This window comes from Gekko japonicus, unplaced genomic scaffold (assembly GCF_001447785.1).
Source record: "Gekko japonicus isolate JY-2015 unplaced genomic scaffold, Gekko_japonicus_V1.1 scaffold3195, whole genome shotgun sequence".
In the NCBI taxonomy this organism is placed as follows: domain Eukaryota; kingdom Metazoa; phylum Chordata; class Lepidosauria; order Squamata; family Gekkonidae; genus Gekko; species Gekko japonicus.
Genome location: NW_015177109.1, coordinates 106,804 through 124,382, shown reverse-complemented (window position 1 = coordinate 124,382; position 17,579 = coordinate 106,804). Strand labels below are relative to the sequence as shown.

General features: G+C 44.5%; 1 protein-coding gene across 1 annotated transcript in view; it reads right to left on the bottom strand.

Annotated features, from left to right (window-relative positions):
* LOC107124795 overlaps positions 1-17,579 on the bottom strand; it is a 161,361-nt gene that overhangs the window by 45,943 nt on the left and 97,839 nt on the right. Inside the window, exons 7-11 of the mRNA XM_015428304.1 lie at positions 15,653-15,961; positions 14,411-14,740; positions 12,736-13,086; positions 10,786-11,118; positions 4,295-4,422 (exon numbers count right to left, since the gene is read on the bottom strand). Of these exons, the coding sequence (XP_015283790.1) occupies positions 4,295-4,422; positions 10,786-11,118; positions 12,736-13,086; positions 14,411-14,740; positions 15,653-15,961 (1,451 nt within the window). The remainder of the gene's footprint in view (positions 1-4,294; positions 4,423-10,785; positions 11,119-12,735; positions 13,087-14,410; positions 14,741-15,652; positions 15,962-17,579) is intronic.

Genomic DNA, 17,579 nt, shown 5'->3' with positions numbered 1-17,579 from the left:
GGAGAGAAGTAGCAGAGAACATGAAAAGGCAGAGTTAAACCATCAAATAAATTATATTCATATCTGTCTATGTCTGTCTGTCAGTCTATCTATAATTTATCTAATTTATCTTTCTTGTCCAGAACTGTATAGACCAGGGGTGTCAAACATGTGGCCCGGGGGCCGGATGAGGCCCCCAGAGGGCTTCTATCAGGAACTGCAGTGGAACTGGCTGTCTTCTGCTTCTTCTTCCAGTTCTGCTGCTGCTGCGTCATCGTAGGTTTGCAGCTTACAGATACACACTTAAACAGCATACTCAAGATTGCAGCAGCACAGACATTTTGATGCAATAATTCAGAGCAAGAGGTGTCAGTTATCAGACACTGTTAAATAAACAAGATATTGCAAGAATGCTAATGTTTTCAGCATCTTTTTATTTTAAGTAAAAAAAAACCCTTTGTTTTTGTGTTTATATCTCCACTACCTGGCATTACCTTTTATGACACACATGGCCCGGCCCAACAAGGTCTCATTTATGTCAGATCCGGCCCTCATAACAAATGAATTTGACACCCCTGGTATAGACAAATCTGTTAATTAATGAATGAAACATCTCTGCCTATCTCTCTCCTTCTCTCTCCATCCTTATGTGTACAGCTTTCTGTACAGCTATCTATATCTGTATCCCATCAAAGTTCACAGTGTTTTACAAAGTGGAAGAGACAATCCCCTGCCCTAAGGAACTTACACAGGTTGTGAGGAAGGATGGAAAAGTGCAAGAGATGGGGGCCTCACCAATGATGGAGGGCAAGAATAACAAAAAAAAATATGGTGCCGTGGGAAACAGAAAGTGTTTTTCTTCTGTTATACTGCCCTTACATATTTCTTCAGGGCAATTTGTGTAATAGTCCCAGGCAGTTCCCGTAGCTGCTGTGGGAACTGTCTGAGACTATTATACAGATCCCCCTGAAGAAGCATAGGTGAAATGCCTAAAGACAGTATAACAGAGTGAAACTCTTCTTTCCCCCCAACACACCTACTACCCCTCTGCATATCTTGACTAAATCCAATCACACCTGCTATTGTCATTCGGCATCTGAAATCACTTCACTCTCCAAGACACAAGGACAGATGGACTCCCGGTCTAGCTATATCTGAAGAAGTGAGCCGTGACTCACAAAAGCTCCTACCCTGCCACATATTTTGTTCATCTTTAAGGTGCTACTGGACTCTCGCTTTTTTCTGCTGCTGCAGACAGACTAACGCAACTTGATCTATAACCATTTTTTTAACCAGGACAGAAAAGGCCAATTTAACTTTAGGTGAACTTGAATAAGGGCAGTTACACATCTTTACATTTTGTTTTGGTTGAGCGTCACTCTAATTTCAGCCTGTCAGTTTACAATGATATAAATCTCTTAGTGATCATGCCCTGCCTGCCGGCCTCCCTCCCTCCCCCTGTTGTAACATATTCACTAAATATGTTCATTTTCACAACGTGGCTAGACTTGCTAGCCCTAGATCTAAAAGCGATGGGGCCCACACCCAAGTAATTTCCTGAAAGCAACACTCTATTTAGAGAACTCTTTGTGGCAGCTGTATTGCTTCCACTCCTTTAGTCAAGCTTGTGACAGTAACTGGTTTAAATATCTGCAGGTTCCTCAGGGAAACTTGACAGTGATTTATTTAACCAAGCAGACCTCTGCATTTGCCATGAATGCCTTGGGTATTGCCAAGGACATCTTCAATATGTATTTCTGATAGGGTTCCCAACTTTCAGGTGAGACTCAGAGATCTCTTGATATTACAACTGATCTGCAGATGACAGAAATCACCAGATTAAAACTGACCTCCAGACAACAGAGATCGGTCCCCCCTGAGAAAATGGCTTCTATAGAGGGTGGACTGTGTGGCATTATATTCCTGATACCCTCCATCCCCTTCCCAAACCTCACCCCCTTCCAGGCTCCACCCCCAAGTCTCCAGGAATTTCACAACTCAAAGTAGACAACCCTAATTTCTAAGTCATACCATTAATTCATTTCCTAATTTTTTAAAAACAGATTTTGTGTTGGCCATAAATCCCTTCCCTGTCCCCCCAAATGGGTGGTAGATCTAAAGCTGATAACATTAAGCAGGGCTCTTTTTGTAGCAGGAACTCTTTTGCATATTAGGTGACACACCCCTAATGTAGCCAATCCTCCAAGAGTTTACAGTAGCCCCTGTAAGAAGAGCTCTGTAAGCTCGTGGAGGATTGGCTGTATTAGGGGTGTGTTGCCTAATATGCAAAGGCGTTCCTGCTATAAAAAGAGCCCTGAACCTGAACCTGAAATTTATGCTAGTTTTGAACTTCTTCCAGTAATTTAAGTGTCCTAATACAATACACCCATTTTATTGTCCCTGGCCGCAAAACTGATTTGGGATTCATGACACATAGGAGCTCTGGGAAGTGAGTAACTTTAACAATTCATAAACAAGTTAAAGTGTTGGTAAAAATGTAACTTTATTGCAATATTATACACGCAACCGCTGTAAAAATGACAAACATTCTGGTCGGTATGGCTTTTGCATAGGTTCTCTGTCTATTGCACCTGAACTCTTTATTGCTTTATCCAACAAAAGCTAGAACGAAACATGACCACCACAGAAATACACAGATTAAAAAAAAAAACACAAAGGCAAAATTGCACCAAATAGTTTGTGTGGATGTAAAATGTAAACGGGTAGCACAAATCTAGTTTAACACAGACTGAACGTTAAGGCTATGATATAAACCAAGAGAATAATGCAACCTCTCCCAGCCAGTCCTTTCACCAATGAGGACAGAGAGATACAAGTCCTTGATTAGCATAACAATGAAAGAGGGAGAAAGGGTGGAGTCTGACTAGTCCATTGTCTGTAGACCGTTGTTGTTGCTATTTCACCTGGAATTTTAGAAAAAGAAGGATTAGTGTTGCTGTATGGGATACATAACATATAACTACCCATTCCCTTTTAATCAGAGAATCATAGAGGAATTTCAGACAGGCGATATATTCCAGTTCAGGAACGGTTCCCAAATGGTTTCTGGTCTGACATTTCAAACAGAACTGTTTTAGAACCGGTTCCCTACCGGAATATATTTGTACTTTCACACACAAACACTTCTGTCCCATTCAGGAAACGGGGCTGAACCGTTTTACCTGTAAACCACTTCCAAAAAGTCTTCAGGTTCTTCTCCCGGATCCGAAATGCTTTTCCCCACCATTTTTCGGCCGCGCGGGTGATCTCCAGCTTTTTTTTGAACGTTTGCTTTAGAGTACTATAGCACTATAGCACTATGACACAACAGCAAAACAGCACTATAGCAACCCCATTGGAATGTTGCTATAATTGTATTATAGCGCTATAGCGCTCTAAAACAAATGTTAAAAAAAAGGCGGAGAACGCCCGCGTGGGCGAAAAACGGCAGGAAAAAAGTGGGAAAAAGCAGTGCAGTCTGAAATGGCAAACCACTTCAGATCCAGCTGTTTACCGGTAGGGGAAAGCCATGTGAGAAATGGCAGCCCTATACCGGTTTACTCCACGATGGATCAAAAACGGCTTCAAACCGGCTTTAAAAGGGTAATGTGAAATTCCTCATAGAGTTAGAAGGGACCTCCAGGGTCATCCAGTCCAACCACCTGCACAATGCAGGAAATTCACAAATACCTCCCCCCCACACCCCCAGTGACCCCTGCTCCATGCCCAGAAGAGGGCAAAAAACCTCCATGAACACTGGCCAAATTGCTACCTGACTCCAAAGTGTCAATCAGCAATTCCCTAGATGTGTAAGAAAGGGCCACAAGAACTAAGCACTGATGCAATCCTTTCTGCCCTCCTTCTTACGATCTCTATGGCATCTGGTTCACCATCAACATTCAATAAGAAAGGTGTCTTCTAATAGCATGGTAACTCTTTTTACAAAGCATAGATGAGGGTTTGTTGGACGGCTTTTCTGTTTTGAAGTTCAGTAGCTTTGGGTCTACCGATATCCTTCAAAAGCAGATGACTGGATCCACACATGTTCTGCATGAGGTGATGGGAAATGCTCATTATTATAGCCTTATATTTGAAAAAAGAAACTAGTGATATGGTGCCTTCTTGAAACAGTTCACAAAATGTGCGTCCACCCTTGGAATTTGACCTGGCCAATATTGGGAAGCCCACTGGCAATGAATACTGGTTTTGGTCTCCATTTTCCTCCCTTCTGCAAGTGAATGACTATTGGACCATAGTTTGTAAAGCTATGTCCTGGAAATTTCCATTCAGTTCCTTCCCATCCTATTCATTTTACCTTGATGACAGTCACGGTGGCGCCGTAGAAAAGGCTCACGAGGAACAGGATGATGAAAGTGAAAAGGATTGACGAGATGTTTAGGATTCCCTCATCATCCTCAATGATCACAATCCCATCAAGGAAAGCTTTGGACGATAAACGGAAATCAGTTTCGTTAGTTCAGAAAAAAAAGGAGAGGCCTCAATGTAATTGACATAGCACAACAGATGGTAGCACATCAAGGGGGGGAGGCAGGGAAAGCGAGGAGGAAAGGGACATTTTTTTAATAAGCCACAGTTAAGTCTTGACGATGCCGAGCAGTAAGTAGAACTGGGGAGAGACAAAGGGGGGGAAAAGATTCTTGTGATGCCTTCAAGAATCACAGGTGTATCAATGTGCAACTTTCGTTGGGTTGGATCCAACCACTTTCCTCTTGTGAAACGGAAGGAGGGATTCCCTTTGACCCCTCAAAAAGGGTATGCTGGGGATCAGAGGAACTTCATGGCCAAAAATCAAGCGAGGTGGTAGCTGTAGATAGGAGAATTGTGTGGGATTGACTGAAAATTCTGGATGGATCTAATCCATGGGCTAAAGGCGCCTTCATCAGATGTATGAATCCAATGCATCTGGTATATATACTGTAAGGGGGTGGATTGTGTTAAAAGGATATGGGTTGGATCCTGTTAGCTTTTATGCTGGTCCCAAAGGGGAGAAGAGCAATCCTGCCCAACTACCCTCTTCACTGCAGCCACTTCTCATTTGGTTGGCTGGCAGCCTTGGAGGTATCAAAAAGAAGAAGAAGAGGAGAAGAGATTGGATTTATACTCTGCCCTTCACTACCCAAAGGAGTCTCAGAGTGGCTTACAACCTCCTTTCCCTTCCCCTCCCCACAACAGACACCCTGTGAGTTAGGTGGGGCTGAGAGAGCTCTGCCAGAAATGGCTCTTTTTCAAGAACAACTCTTATCAGAGCTACGGCTTGCCTAAGGTCATCCAGCCAGGTGCAAGTGGAGGAGTGGGGAATCAAACCCGGTTCTCCCAGATTAGAGTCCACACACTTAACCACTACACCAAAAGGAGATCCTCCTTGCATCAGGGGATGTTGGTAGGATCCAACCCTATGAACTGCATTTCATAACCTATTAACATCCCTGTCCTCACTCTCCATACATATGCACTAACTGAGACTTCACTTCATATGTCTGCTGAAGTGTGCTGAAGCCCATGGGCATTTTTGGACCAATAAATCTTTAAAGAGCCACAAAACTGCTTTTTTGTTGTTGCAATAGTTTGACATAACTACTTTAGTGGAATTTGTAACCCTGGAAGGGCAGGAGCAGTAGAGTGTTGGTACGCTGGCAGATGGAGGCATTTCTCAATGCTGGCTAAATGAAGAAAAAATGAGACGGAAGGGAAAATAATGATTTCTTGCTGGGCAAAGAATTATTGTTTGGTTTGTTGGTGACTTGAGACTCCAGAATTCTGCAATTGGATGTGGAGGAGAAATGCAAATTAAGAGCATTATGTAATGAAGGAGATAACGATCCAGACTGTAGAACATGCTGAAGATGCTAGTGTCTGTATTTTTGGTTCTGTTGGTATAGTAGAATATTGACATATATCTAACGTGGGAACACCCCGGGAATTGAACTCATACTGAAGGAAGCATAGAATGCTTGAATTGTTCTTGGCAAGGCCTGCTTTGTAAAGGGAGCCAGAAATGACAGGCATTGCCTTTGTGAACTAGGTGGTCCTTGGGAATTTTGTGAGGAAGGGCCTCCTTGTGTAGGCTTCTTTCAAGCCGAAAGCAAAGCCTGTTATAGTACAGAACTTACTGGTGTGGCCTGGTGTGATGAAGAAGAGGAAGGGAAAATGGTGGTGGAATAATTTTGAAGGGGTAGCTCTGGTAGCCAAATTAGAGAGGAGTCCAGTAGAACCTAAAAGACTAACGAAAATGGATTCCAACAGAAGCCTTCATGAGTCAGAGGTCACTTCGTCAAACACTGGACTCGTTCAAGAGTGATGGAATAAGATGGAGATGGTTCATATGTGTGGTCATCTTTGAACATATCGTTATGAAGCTGTGTTATACTGAACCAGGCCATTGGCCCACTTAGGTCAGTATTCTCCACTCTGATTGGCAGCAGCTCTAACCTGTTGGCTGTCTGCATTCTTCCACTGAGATATGGCCCCTTTCCCAAAACGTGCGAGTTTGTTTTATGTTGTGTCCAAGGATTTCTTTTAAACCATTCCCGATATAGATGTTCATTTTCTGGGAGTGTCAGTATCTATTTACTATTGCATTTATAACCTAAAGAGTGTGTTTAAATTAGAGAATCGTTTATTGTTGCAACTGGAAAGAGGTGAGAGGGAAAGTGAAATTAAAGGTTGCGGTCACACGTGCCAGAAAAAAATTGGGGGGGGGGGGGAAGGGAGGCTATTTCCTCCGGAGGAATTTGACCCGCAGTTGCCCGTCCACCCCTCCCTTTGAAGCTGCGGGCGCAGTCCATCAGTGTGTGATCAGACGCAACTCTTGAGTGTGGGATCAGACCCCACTTGAGGTGGGGCGGGGGGGGGGTTGTGCTATTTCCCCCCATGTGCTTAACCGAGGGATCGATGAATCACACCTCCACACCGAGGACTCCCTATGGAGTTTGCGATTATGTGCATACTGCGAAGGGGGAAGAAAACAATGGCATGGAGTCGGGAGGGCCTGATCAGACCATCCCAATGACATGAGAGCGCGCTGGAGCGATCAGACATGGGAAAGTCCGTCCGCGGCCTGTCGCAACCCGTTAACGACTGGATTTTCCCTGGCGTCTTTTAACTCTGCTTCTGTGGCGGGGCAGAATGGGTTGCCGATGGCTGCGGGGTGCTTCCCAGATGTTGTTGCTTGCTTGTTTATTTATTTATTTATATTTGGATTTATATCCCGCCTTACCCCGAAGGCTCAGGGCGGCTATGTTATGTTGTCTGAACACACCCTTTAAATCCGCCCAGCATTTGCACCTATGTCGGGTCTAATTGTTTATTTATTTATTTTTGACATTTTTACCCCGCCCTCCCCGCGAGCGGGCTCAGGGCGGCTTGCAAGGGACAGAGCAAATGTAAAACATAATAAAAGCAATAAAAGCATTAGATAACACAGATAAAAGTAAAGTGCATAATTGTGCATATGATTGCAGCCAGAGCTTCTCTTCAGCCCAGCACAACCCACTCCATGGTATGCATGTGTCTCATTAATGTCTTTATGTGTGTGTGTACTCCTATCTCTTTCCTTATTAATTTTATCTTTATTTATTTATCTTTGAATTTATATCCCGCCCTACCCCGAAGGCTCAGGGCGGCTTATGTGAATTCCCTGTGGATTTTTATCTCCTAGTATTATCCTTTACAAATGGGTTCAGTACCATTACAGTACCATTACAGAAATCAGTCATCGTGTCAGTATTACGGATCCCGCTAACCTGTGTTAAAATTCCTTCCTGAGTCCAAATGAGAAAGTAACTTAAGCATGAGTAGGACCCAAATATTGAGTCTTCCCAAAAGAATTTGTATTGAGCAGGAGTTCAGCACCTTCCGATACTGATCTTTATTATCCAGGACCTCTCTACTCTCTGAAAGGTGAGGTGGGGAATGGGTGGGATGCTGACCCACCCCAGTTGCTTTGCTCTTCCTTCTATAGGTTGACCTTGACAGGAAGAAATGGGAATGGTTCTGAGTCATGTATGGGAAGAGAAGAAAATAAGACCTTAATGTATGATGCTCACCACCCACAAAGGAAGATGCTTTGCAGGGGTGGGGCAACCTCTACACCTTCCGATTTACTGATATTCTCTTAAGCAATATAAACACCTTTGAAAAAATTGTCGATTTGCCTAAGCTTTGTCCTTGTCAAACGTAACTCTCTGTTATGGAACTCTCTTGCATTGGCTACTGGCGGAGTTCCAGATCCGCTTCAAGGTGTTGGTAATAACCTTTAAAACCTTACATGGCTTTAGTAACCTTTAAAGCCAACATGCCCGAGGGACCGTCTCTCGTATATGTCCCAAAGAGCATTATGCTCCATGGACCAACATCTCTTGGTGGTCCCTGGCCCAAAAGACATCCATCTTGCCTCAACCCGTGCCAAGGCTTTTTCTGCTCTGTCCCCTGCCTGGTGGAACATGCTCCCCATTGGCCCTGTGGGATCTTCTTCAATTCCGCAGGGCCTGTAAGAAGAAGCTGTTCCGCCACGTCTTTGGCTGAGGCAGCGGACATCCATGTTCAGCCTCCTTGAGATTCTTGTCACCCATTTAAACAACTGCCGGCCTTTATTTTCATCTCACCACGGGCCAGGACCCCTCGCAACCATAACTTTTACTACTGTAGGGTTGTGACCACCATTTTAATGTATATGACAGTGTCTTAATATTTTGATTATTGTATTAATGAAATGTTGTTTTTATTGTATCGATGAAATGTTGTTACCCATCCTGAGCCCGCTTGTGGGAAGGGAGGGTTATAAATATGAAGAAAGAAAGAAATAAGTCTATGGGATTGGGAGAGAAGGAAGGAAGGATGGTGCATCAATGTTCTATATCTCCAAATAAGCACCTCATCACTAGTCTTCTTTATTTCCATGGTTGCTTCTAGAAAAGAAGCAACAGTGGTAGATTCATCCTGGGTCTTCCATCTAATTGTGGTATGATTACCACAATAGTGAAGAAATTCCTGGACAAGCATCTGTCAGGAATGATCTTGGAAGACAGTATTCAGTCTTGGCACACAGTTGACGGTCCTTTCCATATTTCCCCCCATGCCTGAGTGTCAGGTTCTCCCCACAGGGGTAGCAGATGATATATCAGCCACAGGGATGAATCACCTGAGCATGTGTAAAAAGGGCCATGTTTCTTCAGTTATATGAGTGTCCTTTCCTCAACATTTATATGACCCAACCTGAGCATGTGTAAAAAGGGCCATGTTTCTATGAGTGTCCTTTCCTCAACATTTATCTGACCCAATCCAATACCCAAGGTTTAGCTTTCTAGTAGTAGGTGAGATGGCCATTCCTGTTGCAAAGCTCTAGTTTCACCCATCATTATGTGGCACATGGAGGACAAAATGATTTCTTGATGTTTTTAGTCCTACACCTCTAAGTTAGAATCCATGTACCGCATTTCTTTTCTGGCTGGATACGCATCTAAATGTTTGCATACCACCTACCAAGATATCACACATCGACACATGGCATATGCCTTCGATGGCATCACCATTGCTGTTATTATCTTCCGCATTTGTTACTCGACAAACGTGTTGTAAAACCATGTGCTGTAAAACCACATGGAAGCCGTTTGTTTATGGGATAATTGGTACCTCCAATCTTTGTACGACAAACAAAGACAAGGTGGGTTAACTTGCCTGACGATCATGTGCTTGAACAGATACAGCTACCTTTTGATGTGCATAATATATATATATTTATTTATTTAGGTCATTTATATGTCACCTCTGTGGAGAGAAATGTTTGTGCGTCAGTGCATTGGAAAAGGCTGTGCTGTCCCTAGACACACTGTTTATCACTTTAAAGTGTGTATCAGATTTTCACGGAAAGGATTACTAACGTGTTTGTCTTGGTAAAATAATGTGGGCACAGACACCCAGTGAGTGAGACGTCTCCTTTCCCATATAAACCTATTAAAAGAGGTATACAGGATCTTTTTTCACCCCAGCCCCTACTTGTACAGAGACAGTTCTTGAGATGATATGGGGAATGCATCATCATTGGTTGATCCCTAGTGGCAGAAAATCCATGACTAGGAATATGTGAAGTGGTATCTCCTAGCTTCCTAAAACAGTTATTCCCCACTGTAGACAAGGGAATAGAATGATTTAGATCAAAGATTGTTGTCATGTGTAATGGGGATGAAGAAAGAGAGGAAGCAATGTAAAAGTGACTCAAAAGAGGAAAGGTTAACAATAGAGCACAGCTGGAGTATGGACGGGAGACGAAAGTCGGTCCTTGTGGTGCATCCACGCACTGTGCAAAATTGGACAACGAACCCTTTTAGCATTATACAAAAATCTCAGGTATCAGCTGAGAAGTTGCAGTGGGTGGATTTATTTTTTTAAAAGAAGCTTTATTTCTCATTGAATCCAAATGGGAACGGGATACCCTTTTCCATGCTTGTGCAATGGAAAGGTATTAAGCCCCCCACCCCCACACCATTTCTCACAGCAAGCCAGATATTTTTTCCTTTGTTTTGAAAAACATACTTTATTGCAAATTCTTCTCCTTCTTCAAAAAGAGGCAGCCAGCCAATGATTTAAACATATTTTTTTAGGTCTCCGACATTGCCTTATCCATTCTGCTAAAGAACCAATAAAGACACAAGAGGAGACAGGACAAGGGAAAGATGTCGGTAGGCGGAGGAGGATGGAAGGGGCTCAGCGGGTACGGCAACGGTGGTTAGTAGCAAGAGGAGGTCATGTCGGAGAGCACAAGGGAGACGTTGACAAGGGTGGGTTTACCCGTGTTCTTGTCTATCGTCTTCTGAGTTGTCTGGTAGGGAAGCGCCTCATGACCCACCACGCAAGTGAAAGTGTTTCCTTCACTCCAGGCCTGCTCTGTGGTCCTCAGGGTGCTGTAGGCGAAGAACCGCTCGGGGCTCTTGGATTCCTGTATGGGATTGCTGGTGTAGTATTCTGAGCCTCCCACGACTTCATTGTTCTGCAGCCATCTTACAAAGAAGCCTCTGGGGAAGAAGTCCTTTATCAGGCAAGTGACGGTGGCTGTTTCCTTCAGAGCCAGTTCTTCCGAGGAAGGAGGGGAGACATAGACGGATGGAGGACTGCGGCTACCACCTGGATGGTGAAATGAAGAAAAGTTTGTGGGCGGGCACAAGGAGAACAAATGTATGCTGCTTGTGATCTTCAAGGGAATCCTTAATATGGCATTTTTAGCTTCGTGAGATGCCATTTTAACTCTGACCACTCAATCAACCCAACTGCCTTGCCAGGAGAGAAGCAGAGCCCCAGCAGCATAGTGGAGCGACTCTAAAGGGTGAACTGGAGTCAGCAAAAAGGTCCTCAGCAAAACAGACCCGATCGGAGTTTTGATGGCTTTCTAGCCAACCAGGAACAGACCCCTCTTTCACTGAACACAATGATGCTTCTCCCTGTAGGAGCGAGTAAGAAGGTACTCCTCAAGCTGGTTTGTACACCTTGTGAAACAGCCAGCCCTAATGCAGTCACTCCTGTCGCTGTTGTCATATATGGTGGGCCACCAGAAGCTCAAGAACCAAAAGTTCTTTTAAGGGGGGGGGGAGGCAGGAGAGATTTAGGGTTTGTGATTTTATTGTTTTGGTCTTAATGGAAAATGCTTTTAACTATTTGACTTTTCGCTGTCTTCTTGGAACTCCCAGTCATCTGAAGGGCCATCTCCCTCCACGTGTCCCTGTGAACCAGCTATGGTCATCAGGCAGATGTTGGCTATCCCAGATCTTGGGGTGGCTTGTATGGTATCGATCAGAACCTGGGCCTTTTCCATCCTGGCTCTGGTTCTGTGGAACGGGCTCCCTGAAGAGGTGCCCCCCCCTCCTTGGAGATCTTCAGGAGGCACTGCAAGTCCTTCCTGTTTGCCAGGGCTCTTGAGGGTGGTTGAATGGCAGACATCTTTTAAGGGGTGGAGATGTGAGAGATTTGGGGTTTGCCCTTTTATTTTTGGTTTTAATTGATGTAGGCTTCTAAACGATTGTTGTGAGCTGCCTCAAACCCCAAGGAAAGGCGGGACATAAATGTTTTGGTAAATAAATAAGTTGAAAGGTCACACATCATATGGATGGCGGGGTTGCCTGTGGTTTGGTGGGACGCAAATCAGGCACAATAGTCTTAACGAAAGCGATAATGCAGTTTCTGTCCTAAAGCAGACAAGCGTGTAACCAAAGAATGCAGTAGTGGTAGCACTCTAACCAGCTTCCTTGATCTGGACCAACAAAGTCCATGTAAAACCTCCTTGGAAGCTCTCAGGTTGGCCTTGGTCAGTTCACTAGCTCTCACCTTATAGAGTCATTATAAAGCAGTAAAAGAGGAAGGGAGCCCTAATCTGGGCCCAGGCTAGCCCCATTTCTTCAGATCTCAGAAGCTAAGCAGGGTTGGCCCTCGTTATTATTTGCATGGGCGGCCACCAAGGGGGTCCAGGGTCAGTACGCAGAGGCAGGCAATATCAAGTCACCGAAACAGAAAGGACAAAAAGAGCTCTGCTGCTACTGTTATCAGGAATTCATTGGTTCCTACACCTATTGAGGTAAGGGTATTTTTGGGCACTCCCTGCTTCTGGCTCAAGTTGTTGTGGATGATTCTAAGGGCAGTTCAGAACCATTCTAGACACTCTGGAGTCTACCAAATGGACACAGAAGACTAAGCTATTGGGGGTCCTTTAACCGTTTCGTGGGTCTGGGATGATACAGAAGAGTCACCTACCATTCTCCTTCTTCAAAGACCTTGTTTCAGTGCTGGCAAGTAGGGGAAGCGCCACTTTGCACTGGAATTCATCACCACTCTCCCAATCCTCTATGCAAACGTTGGCCGTGGCATCCACGAATACCAGCTCTCTGTCTTCCTGCTCTTTAGCCTGCCCAATCGTGGTTTCCAGTTCTTCTTCTGGTTTGTTGGCATGTTTTCGTATCCAGGTGACATTCAGTGCTGCAAGATCCTCGTCGAAGGGTATGTTGGAAACTCTGCAGGTCAGCTTGACTGACCTGGTCAGGTAGATATCCTCGAAGGATGGAGGGATGGTCTCCACACGAACTGGCACGCTAGCGCCGCCGCAATCTGGAGAGCAATGAAGGGACAACTGAGAACAACGTTCAGTTTCACAGGAAAGGAGAACATGGCCTTGGCTGGCTCCCGATACTCAGCCATCCTGAGTATTCAGCCATTCTTCCCTCTTTCATACCTCTTAAAGATGAAAGCGGAACAACATGATTGGCACTATAAGCACGTTTTGTACAAATTTGACTTAAAATACTGCTTTTGATACTTGGTGGGATCTGTCACTAGTCTTAAGCATTGCTGGTGAATTCTAAGGCAACAGGTGGCCTTTTGTAAAGTCTCAAAGCACAAAGCACTCTTCTTTTTTAAAAAACTAAGAGAACGGAAATTTAAATATTCACCAGCAGACTTAAGTCAGAAGAATTTGCCTTCCTTTCCCCCAGTGAATTTCAGCTCTAAATACAGTTTAAAGTCTGAATTAGCGCAGAGGAGGTCCATTTTCTTATGGATATCAAAATATGGAAGAACTGATGGTCCTAACTAACATTTGAGCCAATGTTGGTCCTCCCTGAGAGGCATTCTGGGACATGCCAAAGGGTGCTGTTTTAAACTATATGGGGCATCAGACACTTCTCCAGGGAATGGGGACTGAAGAATGACGGCGATTTGCAGTAGAGGGGGAAAGGATTTTCCCACAAATGATTGTGTCTTAAATTCTCAAATGCTGAGCTTTAAGGACATTTGAAAATTCAGTAATGCTTATATCCCATTGGGGGGGGTATATCCCTCATTCACTTCATGGAGCTGAAGGCAGCCTGCAGAGGGAACCCAGGTGATTTCTTCACTAGGCCTTGCACTGAATGCTAGAGTGCTGCTCCACATGTCCAGACCAGGTGTACTCCACTTTTTGAGCCTGAAAGCACCTTTGAAATGTTGAGAGGGGGACTATGCACTGGCTAAAGAAAACCCAGTTGCTTACCAGTCCTCCTGATCCTCCAATGGAAAACCCTTTCTTTTAGATGAGAGCAGCCAATAACAAGCCCTGTTTTACAATGGGCCCACCCAGTTTCTGAAAAGCTTGGGATGGCACCAAGGGAAGTACTGGCAGGCACCATAGTGCTCCTGCCCTGGACCTTCAATTTCTAAAGAGATTTCCAGGTTTCGCTGTGTCTGAATGCTTGCCAATTCATACAGAGTGAATGTCAGTCCCCATTTTTTTAAAAAAAGCATCAAATTTCGCTGCTCAATCATGGTCTATTCCAAGACTGATTCCATCCGCTTATTTTGAGTTCTTTTTAACATGACAAAAATGGAGGAGTCAACATTGTTTGGGGATTGATTTGGCAGGTTCTCAGCGGCAGCCGGATGGAGCACCAATACTCACCTTCACAGACGGAGGGCTTGCTGACGTTCCTGATCTCATTATACTTCTCATTTTGCACTTGGCAGGAGAATACTTTGCTAGCGAACCAGTCCCTTTTGGTGACGATGAGCTCGCTGATGATGGAGTAACCGCCACGGGCTTGTTTGATTGGTGCAGAGGTGGTGAATCCAGAGGAGAGCACTTTCCCATCCTCCAGCCACTTAATGGTCGTTTTCTCAGTGTGCAGGTTATCGGCCTTGCAGAGAAGGGTGGCATTGAGGTACGCACCTCGGAAGTCTTCTAGCGGAGGTACGCGGACAATAATCGTAGGCTCAAGTGGAATACATTTGGCTGAAGGAAGGAAGGACAATTAGAAGAACAGATGTATGGCAGCTATATTTATTCACAAGAGCAACATTAAAAGAGTAATTGAAACTATATTTATAGTAAATATCTACAGAACCACCCACCCTGAATAGCCTGGGCTAGCCCGGCTTCATCAGATCCCAGAAACTAAGCAGGATCGGCCCTAGTTACTACTTGGATGGGAGACCACCAAGGAAGTCCAGGGTTGCTACTCAGAGGCCGGCGATGGCAAACCAGCTCTGTTCATCTCTTGCCTTGAACACCCTATGGGGTCTCCATAAGTCAGATAAGACTTAATGGCACTTCACAAACACACATCTACAGAACCAGATCTATTTAGGAATATATCTCCTTCAAACACAGAAGAATATTTTTCACCAGGCGGTATACCTGACGTTCTCCTTCCGGAGAAACTCCTTCACGTCCATTTGAATCAGTGGGAAGCAGGGCTTCCTTCAAGCCTGGGCTGCTCATCCTCAGAACAGAGGAGATTATAATCTGTGAAAGAGTGCTACAGAGCATGGGCAGAACACCTTTTCCTTACTACAGAATAATCACCTCTCCCTCATCAGGATCCCTAGTTTGGAAAAAAGTTTTCCAGGGCGAAACAGGAAGCTCTTGAGTTGGTGAATATTAAGCCTGCCCTGCCTTTCAGTGATTGTTGATTATGTTGAAATGATAAAGGCATGTAGCACTTTAGGGACTATCTAGTTACTGGACCCTATGTAAGCAGTAATTCCCACAAGATGTTGTGAGAGAATAAATCTAAGGTTGCTATGGCACTTTCTGAGTACTAGTTGCTAATCTTCTGAAATTGGTCTGTGTTCTTCTAGCTTGGCAGGGGCAAGGGCATTGCTAGTCAGACAAAACAAACCACACATATACATATATACTTACTTTGACGAACGACTCGTGCCACTCTGGTCTCAGAAGCAAGTTGGGCCTTGCAGAAGTAGGGTTCAAACATCTCCCACTGATTAGCAGGGATGGTCGCCTCAGAGCTGGTGGTGTAAACCCCATTAGAGTTGGCAATAGAAGGGAACCGCCTGATTTTTTCCGCCTCGAGACTGTCATTGTTTGGCTTTTGCCAGGAGAAAGTGAGGGAGTCGGGTAGGAAATCCTTGGCTAAGCACCCAACGATGACGTCTCCAGCATTTGTGTAGTCCGATGGAATGAGGGGGAAAAGAGAAGGGGCAGATTGGGAAGCTGAGGGAGAAGAAGAAAACAAAAGGATGGAGGGTTTTTTGGAAGGTGTTGAATGTTCGTCCAGGGTCGATTCGCTCAAAACGCAAACTATTGCTATGTTAGGTAAGAAAGATGAGATTATCCAGTATTCAAATGCGCATATTTTTCCTAGTTGAGGGCCTATTTCTTTTCCTTATCAACAAGGGATGCACACACACATAAAAAGGGAGAACTCCCTTTCATATAGTACTGATCATATTGGGGGTTTGCCATCCAGTAAGCTTTGCTAGGCCCCAATTTCTTGTGATATTATTACTGAAAGATTTCAACGGGAGGAATTTAAGGATGCCCAGATGTCCCCCTTTCTTTGTGGATGGACAGTGTTCGGCTGAAGTTTTGAAAAAAATGTTGGCGGACTTTCTTCAGAATACCCACAAAGAAGGCAAAGTCCCTTCAGAGAAGCTGTAAGCTCCAGTGGAGAACCTCTTTTATCATCATGTCACTTTTCCAGAGGCTAGCTTGGCCTGGAGTTGTTTGGAAATGGGATCCATTTTGTAATGCCCCTGTTTGGGCCTGTATCATTTATCATTTATATTGGCCAATGAGGAGGCGCATGAACTAGGGTTGCCAGTTCTGAGTTGGAGACTTTGAGTTGGATACCTGGAGACTTTGGGGGTGGATCTGGGAGAGGGCGGGATTTGGGGAGGGGAGGGGCCTCAGCATGGTACAATGCCCTAGACCCCACCCTTCAAAGCAGCCATTTTCTCCAGGGGAGCTGATCTGGAGCTGATCTCTGTCAGCTGGAGATCAGTTGTAAAAGCGGGAGATCCCCAGGCCCCACCTGGAGGCTGGCAACCCTAGCATGAACCTTAGAGAATCTTTAAAACAGGAAACAAGTTAGTGATGAGAATGGACCCAGATGTAGAAACCTTGTGGAGACAGAGTTTGAAGCCGGTGGGTTTTGTTTTGTTTTATACATTTGCTGTCTTACTATGGTCTTGGAAAGGTAGTTGCTCCTCTACCATCACTAGCTCTGAAACAGCAACACTTTTAATTTCAGCAATTTTTACACGTGATAAAAGGAAACAAATCTTTTTTTTTAAATGCTGATGTTAACTATGCAGTAAAAGCACACAGCCTTCCCCACCACAGCCCCACCCAACCATTTGACATTCCTGTTGCCGTTACTTTCTTGAAGCATTTATATGGCACACTGACAATCACCCATAACAGTAAAGTCTCTTTAAAAACAACAACCACCCTTTTGGAAAACTTCATCTCTTTTTTTTTAAATAAAGAAACAATAGACATTTAGGGGCATTTCAAATGTTTGAACATCTGCATCCATCAAGTTATACTTATCAGATCACACAAAACCCCTTGGGAGGGTCGCCATCTCTACCTTGGGAAACTCTTGGAGATTATAGGGGTGGAGCCTGGGGAGAGCAGAGTTTGAGGAGGGGAGGGTACGATGCCACAGAGTCCATCCTTCAAAGAAGCCAGTTTCTCCAGGGGGAACTGGAGAGCCAGCTTGGTGTAGTGGTTAAGTGCATGGACTCTAATCTGGGAGAAACGGGTTTGATTCCCCACTCCTCCACTTGCACCTGGCTGGATGACGTTGGACAAGCCATAATTATGA